The 17193-nt window shown below is 37.4% G+C and overlaps 1 protein-coding gene across 5 annotated transcripts; it reads left to right on the forward strand.

The window, feature by feature from the left end:
• Positions 1-1140: 1140 nt before the first annotated feature.
• LOC116259364 (pre-mRNA-splicing factor ATP-dependent RNA helicase DEAH10-like) lies at positions 1141-16707 on the forward strand. Of its 5 annotated transcripts, none has more exons than XM_031637142.2 (14): positions 1141-1603; positions 1723-1815; positions 2156-2303; positions 5420-5466; positions 5682-5762; positions 7408-7624; positions 8353-8761; positions 10644-10847; positions 11339-11499; positions 12925-13110; positions 13736-13967; positions 15146-15357; positions 15932-16066; positions 16221-16707. In XM_031637142.2, the coding sequence occupies exons 3-14, from the start codon at positions 2179-2181 to the stop codon at positions 16432-16434; spliced, it is 2223 nt and encodes a 740-aa protein (XP_031493002.1). In that variant the 5' UTR covers positions 1141-1603; positions 1723-1815; positions 2156-2178; the 3' UTR covers positions 16435-16707. The 5 variants fall into 5 exon arrangements, with proteins under 5 accessions (XP_031493002.1, XP_049935196.1, XP_031493000.1 ...); XM_050079239.1 differs by having other exon boundaries at positions 2161-2303; XM_031637140.2 differs by lacking the exon at positions 1723-1815.
• Positions 16708-17193: the final 486 nt, after the last annotated feature.

Genomic DNA, 17193 nt, shown 5'->3' on the forward strand with positions numbered 1-17193 from the left:
GAGGCGATTGAATGGGGACAAGATTAATATTGAGAAATTAAACCATAGATATTTCCATAATATTTATCATCGACGTGGCCTCTTTTGTATAAAAAGGAAACTCTACACCAATCACGCAATGAGAGAGACTTTGCTTTCTCATCAATCAAGACTCCACCCTCAAATCAACCCTTCAACTTAATCTCTTATCGTGAATGATACAACAAAAAGAAATAAATAAAGCATCCAAAGATTCAAAATCCCCCCCCCCCATGGTTGAAGACAAATTAAAAATGAAGGACCGATTCTAAGTTATCATATAGGTTGAATTTAAATTATTTTAATAATATTCAGTAGGATAAGTATCAAATCTAGATCAACAAGAGAAAAAACAAAGATGGAAGTTTCGTCCTTGAAGCACTTGGTGGTACGAGGGGCAAAGCTAGAAAATTCTGGCTAATGGACATTAAATATAAAATTTTAAATGTTAAGGGGAACCAACATGTGAAAAAAAATACTCATAAACATTATGTTGATCTGGTGCAATCGTTCCAACATCAATTATTAGTATTCTATTTCACCGAATAGAAAAAATTCTAATTTGAAAATAATTAACCAAAGACATTCCTGCTGCGGCGATACACGGAATTAATTAATTATGTAATTTAATATAAATAAAATCCATAGGATCCATTAATTGATTATCGGGCAAAACGATTTTTTTTTTTTTGTTTAGTCACATTAGATGAAGGGCCCAATAAGTTCACCAGCCCTAACTATTTCATTGATTAGAACACATGACCCAACCCAGTTCTCATGTGCCACACAGAAAGGTATATTTTTAGTGAACACCTACATCTTTAATTATTTTTTGGTCGAAAAAATTGAGGTTAGTTGGGCCTTACTAAATTGTGGCATAAAATTTACACCCAAACCGCGTATAGAAATATTAAGTTTGTTAGATCTTAAGTGATTCATTAATAATTTACCAGACACGTTGAAACTTCTTGTTGGCAGCAACTAAATAGCACCTTCGAGACTAAATCATAAAATTAATTGCGCACCATAAGTTCTTGGCGCCAAAGTAACGTGGCATCCTTGGCGCGAAAGTATTTGTGCATCGTTGGCGAGTTCTATTTTTCAATTGGATCTGCTGCTCAACCGCCTGCTGCTCGTCGTCTCTCTCGCCCTCTCACTCTCTTGCTCCTCGTCGTCTCTCTCGCCCTCTCACTCTCCTGCTCCCCTCGTCCTCTATCTCGCCCTCTCACTCTCCTGCTCCCATCGTCCTCCATCTCGCCCTCGTCTCTCTCGCCCTCTCACTCTCTTTCTCCTCGTCGTCTCTCTCGCCCTCTCGCTCTCCTGCTCCCCTCGTCCTCTATCTCGCCCTCTCACTCTCCTGCTCCCATCGTCCTCCATCTCGCCCTCTCACTCTCTTCCTCCCCTCGTCGTCTCTCTCGCCCTCTCACTCTCCTGCTCCCCTCATCGTCTCTCTCGCCCTTGCTCAAGAACAAGTCTTCCGTCTCTTCCTCTCTCGTTTGTGCAGCGGCTTCCATGTGGGGAAACACGGATTTCGGCAATGACTCCCGATTCTGAAAGTATCTCGTGACTCGCCCTGTTACCGAAGGTCAGTATCATCAGTTGCTACATACAATAGACCTAAGGTGTAGTTTCTTGTGCTTTCTATCAAAGAATTTCAAATCCTTGCTAAGACAAACTCCTGATCTAATATCCCCGGGATTTTAGATCACCATTGATCTAAGATTTCATTGATGTGATCATATCATGATTTCATTGAGCAAGTAGGTGCTCCACCAGGGTGCAACTGAAGTCAAGCAGGTGAGCCTCGCTGTTTCTGGTCTTAGTGTACTCTAATTCTTCCATTTTGAAGTTTTTTTTGATGTCCATATGTTTAACAACCTCATTTATATATCTAATCCTTTCCCCCAAGCACAAGAAGAAAAACCCATAATGCCATATTGCTAATTTTCTTTCCCATGCAGTCTGTGTGTGACTTTTGTTTTGTTTCAACTTACTTTTAATAGTTTCTACAAGTTCCCTTGTAAGTCTTGTATTATCGTAAAAATTGGATAAAGATCAGGTGTTTTTGGTTAGCAGGCTTCTTTTTGTGCATGAGACTTGATAACCAATTACTGAAAATGAAATAACTTCGTGGTAGAGAAGGAGTTTGAGAAAGAATAAATGCCTTCCATGGCTGGCTTCTCCCATCAGCGATCGCTTTGCCATGCAAACAGTAACGTGGAAACCAACAGCCTCGACAACAGAATTGTCAGATGGAGCAAAGGGAGGAATGATGCATTGCAGAGGTCATTTTTGCTTAAATCTTACATTTTTTTTTGTTTATTTGTTGTGAAAGTATGTATCACTCTTCAGTTGCCATCTGTTTTTAGAAAAAAAAAAACCTAGAAGATGCCTTTCTGGTACCATGCTTTGGCATGGTGCATTTGAAACCTTACTTGGTCTTTTAGTTTCTTGATCATAGTGGCTTTCAGTGTGAGTATTATCATCTTCTATGCAAAATGGAGTTTTCTATCAAGCATCTATAATGGTAGCATGACTGTCACATGCATGGGCATGGGTCTAGGGGTTCTAAACTCAGTACAGTCCATTACATCCATAGTATGTGCTTGTTTGCAGCCCACTCTCAACTTTGGAGCTGGATGCTGGGGGGTGTTTGAAATCACCAAGGGCCGGAGATGTCTGCCGTAAGCGTGAAGCTTATTGTGCTCCTGTTGGCAAAGGGTTCACATGTGTGGGCATCTGAGATGAGGGCAAATATGACAATCTCTGATAGCCAAAGTGCTGAACTGATTATGCTCCCGTGGTCTTCTTGGTGAGAGAGGCTATCTCTCCCTCTATCTGTTTGAAAAAAGGAAAAACCTACATTTTTTAAACATGTTTTTTGCTATTAACTGCAACCGATGGTTGTCTCTAAAAGCATTTAAATATGGTATATTGGTATGGTAAGTGAACACGAAAACAGGTGCAAGGAGGGCCATGGCTTATTTGGTTTCTCTTCTCTTGTGGAAGGAAAGACTCTCTTGTGAATGATAGGATCCTTAGATGATCAGGAGATTGCAGGCGGGTCTCCTTTCCTAGTAGTCAAAATTGTGCCTGGGCCCTAGTCTGCCATGTTTTCAACTAGGCTCGGTCCCTTAAAAAATGTGGTAGTTTTTTCCCTTTTATTTCTTCTTCTTCTACTATTTTTACACTTCTTTAATTCTTTTTCATATTTGTTTCCTTTTTTCTTCTTGTTCTCTCTTCTTTTTCTTTCCTTTTTCTTCCTCCTCCTCTTTTTCTTTCATTACTTTTTTTGCCCCATCTAGGAACTGCCTAGTCCTTTTTGTAGGGTTCACCGCTAGGCCGGATAGCACTTTGACTACTAGGCCTCCTCCTGTTCTCTATTAGGAGATAGAAGTATTAAATAGTCATCTACATAAATGTTTTTTACTTGTCTCTCTGTGTGTGTTTGTGTATGTGTGTTTGTGATATATGTAAATATTTGGGTATGGGTGTGCATATATAACACTTTCATATATCATTGTCTCTTGGTGCCCTGTGTTACAATCTTAGTTGTTAGGGCGCCTTGGCAAAAAAGGTGATTTTTTTTAGTTATGTTAACCATTACATAATAAAATTATGTACTTACTGACTGAACTGTAAGCTTCTATTCCAAATAAAACTTGAAAAATTGTTTTGTTATGTTCTAACTGGATGGTTATACTTCGTAAGTAAAGCCAAAAAGTAAAACATGAAAAACTGTTCTGTTCTTGCTTACATGACTTAACAATACATTTTCAGCTTGTTTACATACTGGAAAACTGTGCTGTTCTGTTCTAGCTGATGCCTTAGTTTGATAGTCAAAAGAAAACACATCATTCTTGTTTGCGTACTGGACAATGCTTGCATTTCTTATAGACTATTCCAGTTATAGACCTTATAGACTATTTCATTTGAATCATTTCAAACAAAAATCATATCAAATCAGTACATATAATATACATTACAAGTTTACAACAGATTGTACATATATGATATATCATATAATATACATATACCACACGAAATATCCTCACAAATGAGAAAATAAATCTGTTTTCAGGTTGTAAAAGTGAGGTCTGCACGTATTTCTCTGATTACTAGAATGCATGAAACAAGAGAACCCAGTGGTCTTTTTACCATAAACCTAGGTTTTAACATGGGTAAGAAGGCTGAAATAGGTTCCACATAATATGTTTTAGAGCACATAAGAATATACAACAATTCATTGGTTTTATAGAATATGTACTTAACGTATGGCTGGAACCTCCACTTGATGAGTTGATATAGAATATGTAATTAACGTACAGCGAACTGTACTTAAAGAATAGAAATTATATAATGTAGCTGCATATAATATAAGTATATACGGTATAACAGTGTTTAATAAAATTACAGGACTTAATTTGAAGGTGACTTTTCACCTTCGCCAGTCCCGCACATGTTGTCTAAGTGATGGACTTAGGCAACGGGTGTGGACTCACGCCTAGGCATGGACTAGTCCATGCCTTAATTAACAACTAAGGTTATAACTCATGCCTATGCCTATGTGTCATGCCTATACCTATGTGAAGTGTGTCCTCTTAACTGAATTATTGGACCTCATTCAGTTTACTGTTTTAAGTTTCCGCTTGGTTTGGCAAATGCAGGATTTTGTTTTCTTTCTGTGAATCTTTTCACATTTGTCAATAGATTCAGCACTATTCTGTGCAGTTTGCTGTATGGTATTTTTTCACAGAAGTCTTACTAGAACATTTCCGTGGCGTAGCTATGCATGTATCTACTTTAACTAATGACTTTACTAAGCATTCATGCTTCTTTGTGTTAGCCATGATAACAAGAACCACCCCTTTACAAAAGAAACCCAACAATGCATGCAGACTCACCCCTACTCCCCGATCAGGGATCTCCCTCACCAGAGGGGCCAGATACTCAATGCTCACGATGATTCCCAACTCAGGTCCTTCGACCATATATAGAAAGCACTACTGGATCAGTCCCGTAGGGATCTGATCCAATCTTATACCTGACGCCTAACACTTTGAGATTTTGAGTTGGCTTCTTTTCTTTCTTGAGGTCCTTCCTTACCTGGAATACGCTACCTTAGATGATTTTCTGTTCAGCAACGCTCTGACTTCTTTTTCAACAAAGGCCTTATTATGATATCTTGGGACAGTTTTTCTGTTATCTTGTTCTTATTTGAGGGTGTAGCTGAAATAGTTATTGCTGCTTTTGTTCTTAGCTTCTGGCATAGTCAATGATCCAGGTACTGTTGAATATAAAGTTTCATACTTAGAAACTGTGGCATTGCATGATTCACAATCTAATCTTTTGTAAATGAACTAATCAGAATTCTTTGTCGTACTTTGTTTGCATGATTCAGGAGGCAAGAGATAGCAAAACAAAGACGGTCATTGCCCATAGCATCAGGTATTGACATTGAGAAAATCAATATTATCATGTAACTGCATATTAAGCATGCTTTATGGTATACCATTCATACTATCGACAAAGCAGGGAAATGTGTTCTTTGACAAGGGAGTAAATATTATCTTGAGAATCTGTAGTTTTCTGTTGCTTCTAGCAAGTGGTGTAACTGCATTGGTCTGGACTCTGATATATGCATGGATGTGAATTTCCTGTAGTTGAGCAACGAATTGTGGAGGAAGTGAGGAAGAATGACACACTTGTAATTGTTGGTGAGACAGGAAGTGGGAAAACTACACGTAAGCTTTTTCTCAGTAACCTTTTAAGTTTTAATATATAATACCAGAGAATGCCTTTGAATATTTCCCCTCCATCATGCTCAGGTAAATTGTTGTCTGGAGATAAGGAAATTATATCCAAGGGATACAAGTATGCACTGAAGATGTATTATCTAGCACTGTGTTTAAATAATCTGTTCTCATACGATAGTTTGGATGTGTTAGTTTTGGATATGTCAAATTAGATCATTCAGTATTTAATATGACGAAACTAATTGCATCTATATCTTTTCTTTTTCTTCCCCAATGCAACTAATTCAAAGCAGGAAAAGGAAAAAAAAAGTAAGTAGTTCTGATTGCAGAAAGAGAAGAAAAAGAGAAAGTGCCTCCAGTAGAGAAGAGGAAAAAGGAAGAGGAAGAAGAAGGAAAATTAAAAGAACAAAGAAGAAGATCTAGGTTGTTGAAGTAAAGAAGCCTAGGCTATTGAGTACCTGTCTACCTGAGTGAGCCTAGGTGCTGCAGGTAACGACGTAGGTGTTTAGACGGCAGGTTGCCCAGTAACATCCAGGTTAGGCAATCTGCCAACCTTGGGGACTAGTTAAGCATATACACAAGGCTGCGCTCCTTTTGACAATGTTTTTAATCACATAAACACTGACACATTGAACATTTCTTAGCAGTTAGCACTAAACATAGTTGAATGTTTAGAAGACTAACTTAGGAAGTTAAATAATTGAAGTTAAAGATTTAATAGCATAAAAAGAGCAAGTTTATAATCTAAGTCGCTGCGTTGCAATTATCATGGAGGATGCAAAATCTTATGTTTTTCTAAACACCAACAATTAAATCTGTAGTTCTAATTTCTAAAACCGAAAAGCCTAAACAAAAGCTAAAATTACTCATCTGATTTTCTTTTTTCAAAAGAGAGAACATAAATCCTAACATACTTAGAACTTCCATGTTAACAGTGCTTGTCATCAAACTGTGCTCTATCATTGTTCTAATAAACACAGAAAGCATTAGTCTCTCTCTCTCTCTCTCTCTTTCTTTCTCTCTCTTTTACATACATGCGACTTATAAATTTGTAATACAAAATCACATGCAACACCAAAAAGATTGAGGAAGAGAAAATCTGCAATAAAAGTAGAGAAGAAGAAAAATGAAAAAAGCCTTCAGATTGCAAACAAAGAAGAAGAAGAAGAGGAAGAAGAAGAAGAAGAGAAAAAAGAATTTATGTTTCTGAAGAAAGAGAGTCCATAGGCAAAACTAGGCACCCTTGCAATGACCTAGGCGTTTTCAGATTGCATGTCATGCTACCTAGGAGCCAGCCTAGCTGACTAGTCAAGCGTTAGGGGCTTAGGTGAGCCTCGGCACAAGACTAGGTATCTGTACAACAAAATAGGAAGTTCCTCATAAATTTATTTTAAGAAGGAAAATCTTTTCCAGAACATTCTTTGTAATACTTTGAGCAGTTCAGAGCCTTCATTTTATTTTTTCACATAGATCACTACATTTTGGAGCATGGCATTACAGTTGTGTTTTTGTTTTGACAGTTAGGAAGAAAAAAGGATTGAACTGAGTGGTGCTTTCCATTTTCTGGTTCCCTTGGAACGTGAGGAGTGGTTGCACCAGTCCGTTTTGCTAACTTGAGTGGTGTTTGTTGTAGAACTTCCACAGTTCTTATTTAATGGGGGATTCTGTCGTGATGGTAAGGTTATTGGCATTACTCAGCCTCGAAGAGTGGCTGCAGTTACTGTAGCAAAGCGTGTTTCTGAAGAATGTGGTGTTGAACTTGGTCAGAAAGTTGGGTACTCTATTAGATTTGAAGATGTTACATCTTCAGCTACGAGGATCAAGTATATGACAGATGGGATGCTATTAAGGTGATTCTTTTGTTTCCTTTGAGCTCTGAACTTTCTTCTCTGCATTTGTCACCATCTTCATGTTGTTCTTGTTTGTCTATCTTGTGTGGGGTTTTGGAATTTGGTAGTTCACACTTCACAGCCTAGCTGTGAACTCAGACTAGTTGGTCCGTCTAATTGCCTAGTTGTCGTAGGTGCTGGCGAACAGACTAATCTCTAGGTATTAGTTGGTTGGGCCTATCACCAGTGATAGGGACTAGTTTTTGACCAACTAGTTTCCAAAGTGCATTTTCTTATAAACAATATGTTTTGAACCATGAACCATCAGATATAAAAATTTACTAAGTTTCCTCTTTTCCTTAATAGTTTCCCTTTAACTTACCTCCAACCCTTTCTTTAGTGCCTTGTCAATATTATTTTAGTGAACTATCTTAGATCCTGACTCAGATCAACTCGCCCTGACTAGTCTTTTGAGGGCCTTGACGAACCTGAGTTCGACTTCTGATCTTGACAACTAAGGTTCAAAATAGGATGGTCCCCTGGCCATGCAAAGCTTAGTCAAGCTATTGAAAGTATTATTAGTTTTTTTCTCAAAGCAAATTTTATAATGTTTTTAATAAAGAAACCTTTACAATTTAAAAAGTTATTTCATAACAATTTATTCATGTTTGGTCTTGCACATTGTCTTAAGTTCCTAATGTATACTATCTTTGAAATGTCAAGGTGGATATGTTGCTTTTTGCTTGCAGGGAAGCATTGTTGGACCCTCTACTTTCTAAGTATTCGGTTGTCATTGTTGATGAAGCTCATGAGAGGACAGTCCACACAGATGTGCTATTAGGCATTTTGAAAGGTGTTCAAAAATCAAGGTCACAGGAAGTGGTGAACAAGGACAATGTCAAGAACATCGATAATATAGACTCCAATGAAGACACATCAATTGGAAGAGGAAATGGCTGGAAGGGCCAAGCATCTCCCTCAGGTTGTCCTTTAAAGTTGATTGTCATGTCTGCTAGTCTTGATGCAAGGGGATTCTCTGAGTACCTTGGTGGTGCAAAAGCTGTCCATATTCAAGGACGGAAATACCCTGTGGACATCCTATATACGTACACTCCTCAGCAGGACTACATAGATGCAGCTTTGATTACCATATTTCAGGTACTTATGGGTTGAAATTTATTTGTACTTCTCTTTTTATTTCTTTTGTTTGAAATTCAAGGAATTTTTTTTTGAAGGCATTTATTGCACAACCTCTTTGAAGTCTTCTTCCATAACAAAATTCTGTTTCCTGTCTCCGGAAAAACAAAGTGGTATCAGTATAATATATACAAAAAGTATTCTTTGCGATGGAAAAGTCTTACCTGCCGTTGAAGTAAATTACATTCTCACATTTGGGTCCATTTTACAGAGAAGAGGTTTTCCATTTGTATGGTTCTGCTTCAAATTTTCCTCTAATGGAATTCCAGCCATCAATTTTGTTTCTTCAGGAATTTTTTAACTGAAGCCTGCAAGAGAAGCAAAAACAAATTTTAGTTGAAAATCGTCTTGCTCCTTTCTTGCAAATGCTTTTGTTGATGTTTTGTGGGTGTAAGAAGTTGGCATAATGGGTTTATACTCCCTGAGTTTCTAACTGGGAAGTGTGAACCACCAAAATTTTTCAACAATGAAATGGTGTTTTTCTAAGAATTTGATGTCTGTAGTGCAAAAGGTGCACAGTAAGTTGGCAACATGCTTCATAAAGCTGAGCCTTTCTTGAAGCCTTAGTACACGTTATTTCTTCCTGCTTATGTCATTACACCCTTTTCTTTCCTCAAATTCAAAAGACAGATTCTTGTGCCTGCATAAACTAAAGGATGGGATCAGGTAATGTGAGACTTGTCGTTTTGAAGGCTGACATAGTAAACATATTTCAGCAACAAGAGAATTTTTTTTTTTGGCAGTAATTCTTTTATATGTTCTGCAGTATGGCTGTGTCCTGTGTCTTTCGGCATTTTTTTTATTTATATGTGGTTTTAAGCAGTGTTTAGAAACTCGCCGAGCAACTCGACCGTCTACCGAGTCAACCCAGTAGGGAGACTCATTTTTTGTTAAAATTCGGCCTGACTTGGCCATGACTCTGTTTGACTCTGCTGAAACTTGGTTTGACTCGGCCAAAACTCGTTTGACTCAGTGTAGTCTAGTGGTAAATTTTGTATTTTGTAATTAACAAGGTAATTTGTTTATGAATTACTTCATTAATTTTTGACATGAATCTTCTAACTTATTAAATATAAAAATTTAGAATTATTGTTCATTTATTAAATTTGCTTATTACAAATGAAAAGTTAAAGCTAATTAGGCTTAACTTGTTGTATAGTGTATTTTTTTCAATTTTTAAGACATAGGACTCTTTACTTCTTGGTTTTTTTAGTTTTGATAACATTAACTCATCAACATACATGTCAAATTTGTTAACCATTAGATAGTTTTTAATGTTGAATATATTAATAATTTAATCTTAGTGTTTGATTTGTATTGACTTGTTTTTCATTGACATATTGATTCTTGCCACAGTTTTTTTGAAATGTGCAATTATAGAGTAGGTGCAATTGCTTAATTGTGCAATTTCTGGTTATGAAAAAAATTTAGAAAATATAACTTAGTTATTATTTGATGGTATGAATTATACATGTATTCAAACCATTTTACAACTTTTTTATGTTTAAATGACAAGTTATATATTGTTTTTATTTTTCTTTTAAAAATAATAGTTAACAAAACCCAGGCTGAGTTATCGAGTTGATCCGCTGAGTCACAAGTCAAGAATGAATGAGTCGTTCTTTTAAATATTGGTTTTAAAAGCTAGGCGTCTTGGTGAACATATGAGTGTCACATAGTCCACCTCACTGACATAAAAGCTAATTATCATTCTTTTTTCTTTTGCTGATTATATTGCATTTACCTAAAAGCTGCTTCTTCAATATACTGTAACTTTGTCTAGTTCTGCACATTTTGTGGAATCATGGATTCAATTTCTAACTCCTGTTTCAAGTTGTAGTAGATCCATTTGGAGGAGGATTCAGGTGACATACTTGTGTTCTTAACTGGGCAAGAAGAAATTGAGTCGGTGGAAAGACTTGTTCTGGATCGTTGTCAACATTTAGCTGAAGACAGTAAAAAAATTTTCACTGTTCCTATTTATGCAGTGCTTCCTTCTGAGCAACAAATTCTGGCTTTTAAACCAGCTCCCCACGGATTCCGAAAGGTACATGTTTTCGTCCTTGATTTGCATCATATAACATGTGCATGTACAGGTGTTGTATACCGAACACTCATCATGTACACAATATCACAGTTATTTGTTTTTTTTTCTCTTGACAATTGTGTATTCAGAAGTAAAGCTCTTAATTTTATCTATTTGTTATTCCCTTGTCCAATGGAATGTCTGTGGACTTTATCATCATGATGATAAATTAATTTTGAGTCTTTGACATATAGCACTTTCCTATTACAACTGAATCACCGATTGTTCAGATGGAGGTGCTTGATTGTGAAGCAACTCTGTGTGAAGTTCCTTTGAGATACTTGTACGGGCTCTGATAAATTCATTTGGTTGTTGATTCCTTCAATGCATTATTTGTTAATGGACTGTTGCGTGTGTTTTTTCATGCCTCCTTGTTATCTAGAGCACATCTACTTCATAAAGGGAGTTCTGTTCTCCAAGTTGCTATACTGATAGATTTTTTTATATTTCAGGTTATATTGGCAACAAATATTGCTGAAACATCAGTGACAATTCCTGGAATCAAGTATGTGGTTGACCCAGGATTGGTTAAAGCACGTTCTTATCATCCACACACTGGAATGGAGTCACTAGTTATCGTCCCTATTTCAAAAGCACAAGCTCTTCAGAGAAGGTGGATTTTTTTTTTGTTCTTTTTTATGGTAGTGGAAGATCCTACTGACATCCTTCTCCCTGTTTTTTTGTTAATTCAAGTCATGGATATGTTTTTAGTCTTTACGTTTCATTGCGATCTCTTGTCTTGTCTCTGTCGATCATTCATGTAAGACTGGATAATAAAAGGTCTCCGGTACTGGTTTAGACAAGTTGTCACTTTAGTTCATCTATATATGATGAAAGAAAATCTCGTGGGTCCTCTTTGTTACATCTTGGAGGCTGACAATGAAACACAAACAAGATTCCCCCCTTCTCATTATGGGGACCTACATGCCTGCCAATATACAGGGGAACCTTTTGTTGAAACCTGCAGTTTTTGGTTCTCCATTGTGTGTGCAGCCTCCTTCATTTGTTCACTACAGCCCCTCATGTAGCCCTAGATCAGAAAAAATGTGGATGAAAGATGTTATAGTAGGACCTATCCTAAGTCACATGGGTATGGGTGCAGTTTGGGTATGGGCACGGAGATACGGGTACGAGCACAACAACTTTAAAAAATGCCGGTATAGGGGGTAGGGCAGGATGTATGTATGTATATATGCAAAATAACACAAAAAAATCAAAATTAAAGCAACATTTTAGCAAACAAGTGATATAAATAAAAACATTAGTATGTTAATGAACAATAACTCTAAGAATAGAATGAAAAGTAAGGTGGAAAAAATTAAATCAAAGTAAAATTTAAGCAGTTTGAATTTAAAGTTACGCGAGTGTGTCCAAGTACCCATTTTGGATATGGGTACGGCGACACAGGTACGTGGACCTTACTGAAGTACCCTTGTGACTTAGGATCTATCTAGTATAGCCGTTGCCCTGAGCTTAAATCTGGCAGGTCTTGGCTCAACATACTGAGAAGCATATATGAAGTAGAAGAACGACAAGTAAGAGGAAGGAGAAGAAAAAGTGACAAATATAGGCCAGTCAAATGTCCAATGTTGTTTCCATACAAATTTGACAAATTCTTTGTTACAATGGCCAAGGTATCCGAAGTCATGCTACACTTAGACATGTCAATAGAGGTGCTTCTGCTTTTTAAAAGCACTTGTTTACATTGGGGAAGTTATTGGGGAAGCTTTATAAGAAAGCTTGATTGGTCCTTAAAAGAGCTGATGTATAGTTCTGTGTGGGGCCCAGCACATTTTTGACGTGAAATAACTCAAAATAGAAAACTGACCCTCTGATATGATTCGTACAGCAAGTTCAAAAGAGACAAAATGTGCTTGACATAAAGGTAAAAATACAACACTAAAAACTAAAAAGATACCACTACATTGTTCGCAAGGGTACAAAATAATGCATTAGATTCTATGTTTTCTTGATAATGTTCTCTTGATTTGTATTCCATCTGTGCAAACTGGAAACTAACAAACATTGAATGTTTCAGTGGTCGTGCTGGTCGTGAAGGCCCAGGGAAATGTTTCCGTCTATACACAGAAGATGAATTTGACAAATTGAAAGACTCTACTGAACCAGAAATTAAGAGATGTAGCCTTTCAAATGTTGTGCTACAGCTGAAGGCTTTTGGATTTGATGATGTCCTTGGATTTGATTTCATTGATAAACCTTCAAGGTGGGAGGTTCTCCTGTTTAAGTGAGATGGTCCTTATTTGTATAATCTAGAATGCCTGTATATGGTTTTTATATCTTCAACATGATCACTTGGCAAGACACAATCTCCTTTTTTTACTTTACAACATTTGATGTTGTCCATAATTCTTACCAATAATTGTGGCTTCTGTTAAAGAGGCATCTGCTTTGATTGCTTCACATCTGCATATTTTTTTTTTATCGAGTACTACATTTTTTATTCTATATACCATATTTCCATGTTGTTTTTAGTTGATCACACCGTAGTGTATTTCTGTCTGGGAAAAGATGCATCTGATTGCAATTTTTGTTCTGCTCTTTATGCAGCAAGGGCAGATGATTAAGTGATGATAAAGATACACCAATATTACAAGATTATTCATTATAGTGATTTGTTTTTGTCTGGTTTTCATGATGGTCTCCCTACATGATGTAACAGTCTTTAGATCTCATGCACTGTTCTCATAAAATGGTTAGGTTTCAAAAAGAAAATGATCGCTCCTTTATTTTCCCAACGTAATGAGTAGTTGACATTTTGCCATACTGGAAATTGCTTTTCTGCTTCTGTCCAAAACTAGTAGCATAACTTCATGCAGAAAATGATGCAGGATGGCCATTGTGAAATCCTTGGAGCAATTGTATGCTCTGGGAGCACTGACTGATGAAGGTAAACTGTCAGATCCAGGTGGGCATCATATGGCTCGGTTACCATTGGATGCCATGTATGCCAAAGCGCTTATCCAGGCTAGCACCTTCAACTGTTTGGAAGAAATGTTAATAGCGGTAGCAATGTTGTCGGTTGAATCCATTTTTTACTTCCCCAGGGAAAAGATTGATGAGGTACATTTTAATATGGCTGACCTTGGTTGTTTAGGTAGCTAGTTGTATTTTGTGCAGGTTATCTCATGCTAGTGTGCTGTTAAGAATCTGTGTATACAGGTGCTTACTGAAAGACCATATATATACCGGTCTGCTTTACTTCCTCCATTCGGTTGTATGCTGGTTGATCTTTTTTCTTTTTCTGGTATGATAGATTGCTCTCAGGTGTTTACTGAAATGCCATGTGTGTTGTATCTTGATTCAATGACCTTTTTATGCAGAGATGATAGGAAACCTTGCTTGGAGGAGTGTGCTATTTATGAGTGTTCCTATTTTATCTGACTTGTCAGTAATGCCATCTTTTAATTTCTAGGTTGTCCATGTTCGCTGTGTTCTAATAATCATATGAAAGCCTGCTCAGTTTTGCTGTAACATTTGCTGCATGTCCATTAGGGGTCCTGTTATCAAGTTAGGAGAGGCAACAAAATTCAGAATTTTCACCTACTTAGAGAACAAGTTACTCCTCACCATAGGATTAAATTGATGGAAATGATCATTTGCACCAATTGTGCCTGTGAGCATAAGTAAACATCAATTCCTTTCAAGGAAATTAATGTCCATTGACTTTTTTTTTTGGGAGTTGTGTAAGTTCCAGTCTCTCAGGGCCACCACTATGACACCCCAATTAGATTCACAATTCAGAATGCTGCCAAGGTATCAGCAAAGAATTTGTCTTCTCCTAGCCGGTAGAGTTAAGGGAGAGGCTTCCAGCCCCTCAGTTTCTGGCCTCTGATTTCCATACAACTTCCTGTGCCTATGAAGATTCACTACCTGAAATATGTGCGTATTAGGGACTCAGAGATATAAGATTGTATAACCATGTGCCTTTGATAGGTCCCAGCTTGCTATGAATGAATAAGGAGATAACAGTTTTGTATTCTTCATCTAATTCAGACCATATGTGCAACTTTATCTAATCATAGAAATATAATCGATGAAAACTACCAATTATCAGTGCAATGTATACCCAAATATATGCATGTTAGGTACTGGGTTGTTATTAAGGTAAGCCACAATGCTTGCTTCCATCTGAGATAAGTTTCTGTAGATTCAAGACATGTAGGCTGCAGGCATTCATGGGTTGCACATGTGTTTGCATTTGGATTTGAAACAGTTGATAAATCGATTTGCATTCCCAGGCAAGGGCTGCTACGAAGTGTTTTTTAAGTTCAGATGGTGATCACGTTACTTTGGTGAATGTATTTCGAGCTGCTGTAGACAGTTTGCAAAAGACCGAGGGGTTAATCTCCACAGATGTGAAAAGCAGATCTAGTGAAAGGAAACTGAATAAATGGTGCAAGGATAATTTCATCAATAGCAGATCATTAAGGCATGCTCTAGACATTCACAGGTCAGCCCAATCACGTTTTTTGTTATGAACTTATAATATGTTGGTGAATTTGTCCTTTTAACTTCTCGTCTTTATAAACATCCCACTTGTTTGCCGATCCAAACTGTAGCTCTATAATCTTTGGAATGCCTGGTGGAGCTTTTGCTTGTATAGAAAATGTGAAGATGACCCTGATTATAATAGATTCACCTTGCAGAAGAGAGTTCTAAAGACATGGTTGTGTGTTCAATTACCTTAGATTTAGTGTCTTGACATGGATACACATCTGGCTTCAATTTCCTGTCACATGCTGAAATGCTGGAAGTTTCACAAAGATGGTATCATCCTATGTGTACAAGTGAGGGAGATGTGTAGCATTCAATTATGGTTAAGAACCTAGACCTAGCTTTCTTTGAAAATAATATTTTATCTGGTTTAAAGAGTTCTTGGTGGGTGCTGGAGTGGATATGCTTCTATGCTTTTACCTTTCTCTCTAAATCACTTGGATATCTTTTCCCTTTCCATGAAACAAGTCCACAGTATGTTCTATCTGGCAAATGATATTTTTGGTTCTTTTTCTTCTTCATTTTTGCAGGCAAATTTGTCGGCATGTTAAAGACATAGGCATGAAGATTTCTTCTTGTGGGGATGATATGCTTCAGTTCCGCAGATGTCTTGCTGCCTCTTTCTTTCTCAATGCAGCGATGAGACAAGCTGATGGTTCCTATAAGTATGCATAGATGTATTTTCTAGTTTAGAGTATATATTACATGTTCTTTACGACGCTGCAATTAGGCATCTTTGTCCTTTTACATCTTTTCATCTCTCACTAGTAACAATCTAGAAATGCCTGTTTGATTTGGCTGGTGATTATGTTTTTTCAGGGCCTTGGCAAGTAGCTTGACCGTGAAGATTCACCCATCATCTGCACTATTTGGAACGAAACCGGAATGCATTGTTTTCAATGAGCTGGTGCAAACACAACAAAAGTACGTTCGTAATACTACTCGGATTGATCCACTGTGGTTGACAGAACTAGCCCCAAAATCTTATGGATGCATACAAGAAGGACGTACGATGTCTACACTGGTTAATTGACAGGAAACAGAGATAGTGGTTTACTTTTTTGGTCACTCGCGTTCTTGGATTTCGTTTTTGATCTTTCACTGATCCTGTTCAGGAGCTCCTTTGCTGAAGGGGGGTATGATATCATGGTTAAGCAGGTTCAGAAAAAATGTTAACCCATTTGTAATTTAACATTGGCTTACGCCTTATATAGTGAACTGTCTTTTTCTCTGGTTAATAAGTTGTACCTCAAATGCTATATTCTATTAACGTTTGTAATAATGAAAAATGAAGTACATTACCGCCTTTCCCGAGAGTTGTACATCAGTTTATCATCTCACCTTGTCTAATCATGGTTCCTTTCCCAAGGTACTTATGTCATCCGGTGTTAGATAAGTTGACAGGTTCGTTAAAAAGTGTCATCTAAAAAGACCTTTCCCACGGTAAGCTTTTAGGTTACGTTTGATGACTTTCGATTGTAGATCCGGGTTCGATTTTTGGGCCGAGGATCCTAGATCCGAGGTTTTGAAATCAGACCTGTAAAAATGAACTCGGTTGGTGGGTTTTTCACGAACGGGGATTTTCGCAACATTTTTTCAGAAAAAGGGATTTTTTGTGGATTTCTTTCTTTCTCTCATCCGGCCATGGAGTTCAGTCGGCCGGTGTTTGGGCTTGCTGTTTGAAGTGGGTCTCTCTCTCTCTCTCGGCTAATTCATTCCTTGATTTACATAGGCGATAGAGTTAGCAGCGTCCTTTGGGTGGTTAGTAGAAGGTGGTTAGGGCTCCATTGGG

The sequence above is a fragment of the Nymphaea colorata genome, chromosome 8 (genome assembly GCF_008831285.2).
Source record: "Nymphaea colorata isolate Beijing-Zhang1983 chromosome 8, ASM883128v2, whole genome shotgun sequence".
NCBI lineage: Eukaryota > Viridiplantae > Streptophyta > Magnoliopsida > Nymphaeales > Nymphaeaceae > Nymphaea > Nymphaea colorata.

Coding starts and splice junctions, on each gene's coding strand:
- LOC116259364 (XM_031637139.2), top strand. CDS start 2,694: ATGTCTGCCGTAAGCGTGAAGCTTATTGTGCTCCTGTTGGCAAAGGGT. Junction 10,848..11,338: donor CTCCCCACGGATTCCGAAAG/GTACATGTTTTC, acceptor TTTATATTTCAG/GTTATATTGGCAACAAATAT. Junction 16,067..16,220: donor CAAGCTGATGGTTCCTATAA/GTATGCATAGAT, acceptor ATGTTTTTTCAG/GGCCTTGGCAAGTAGCTTGA.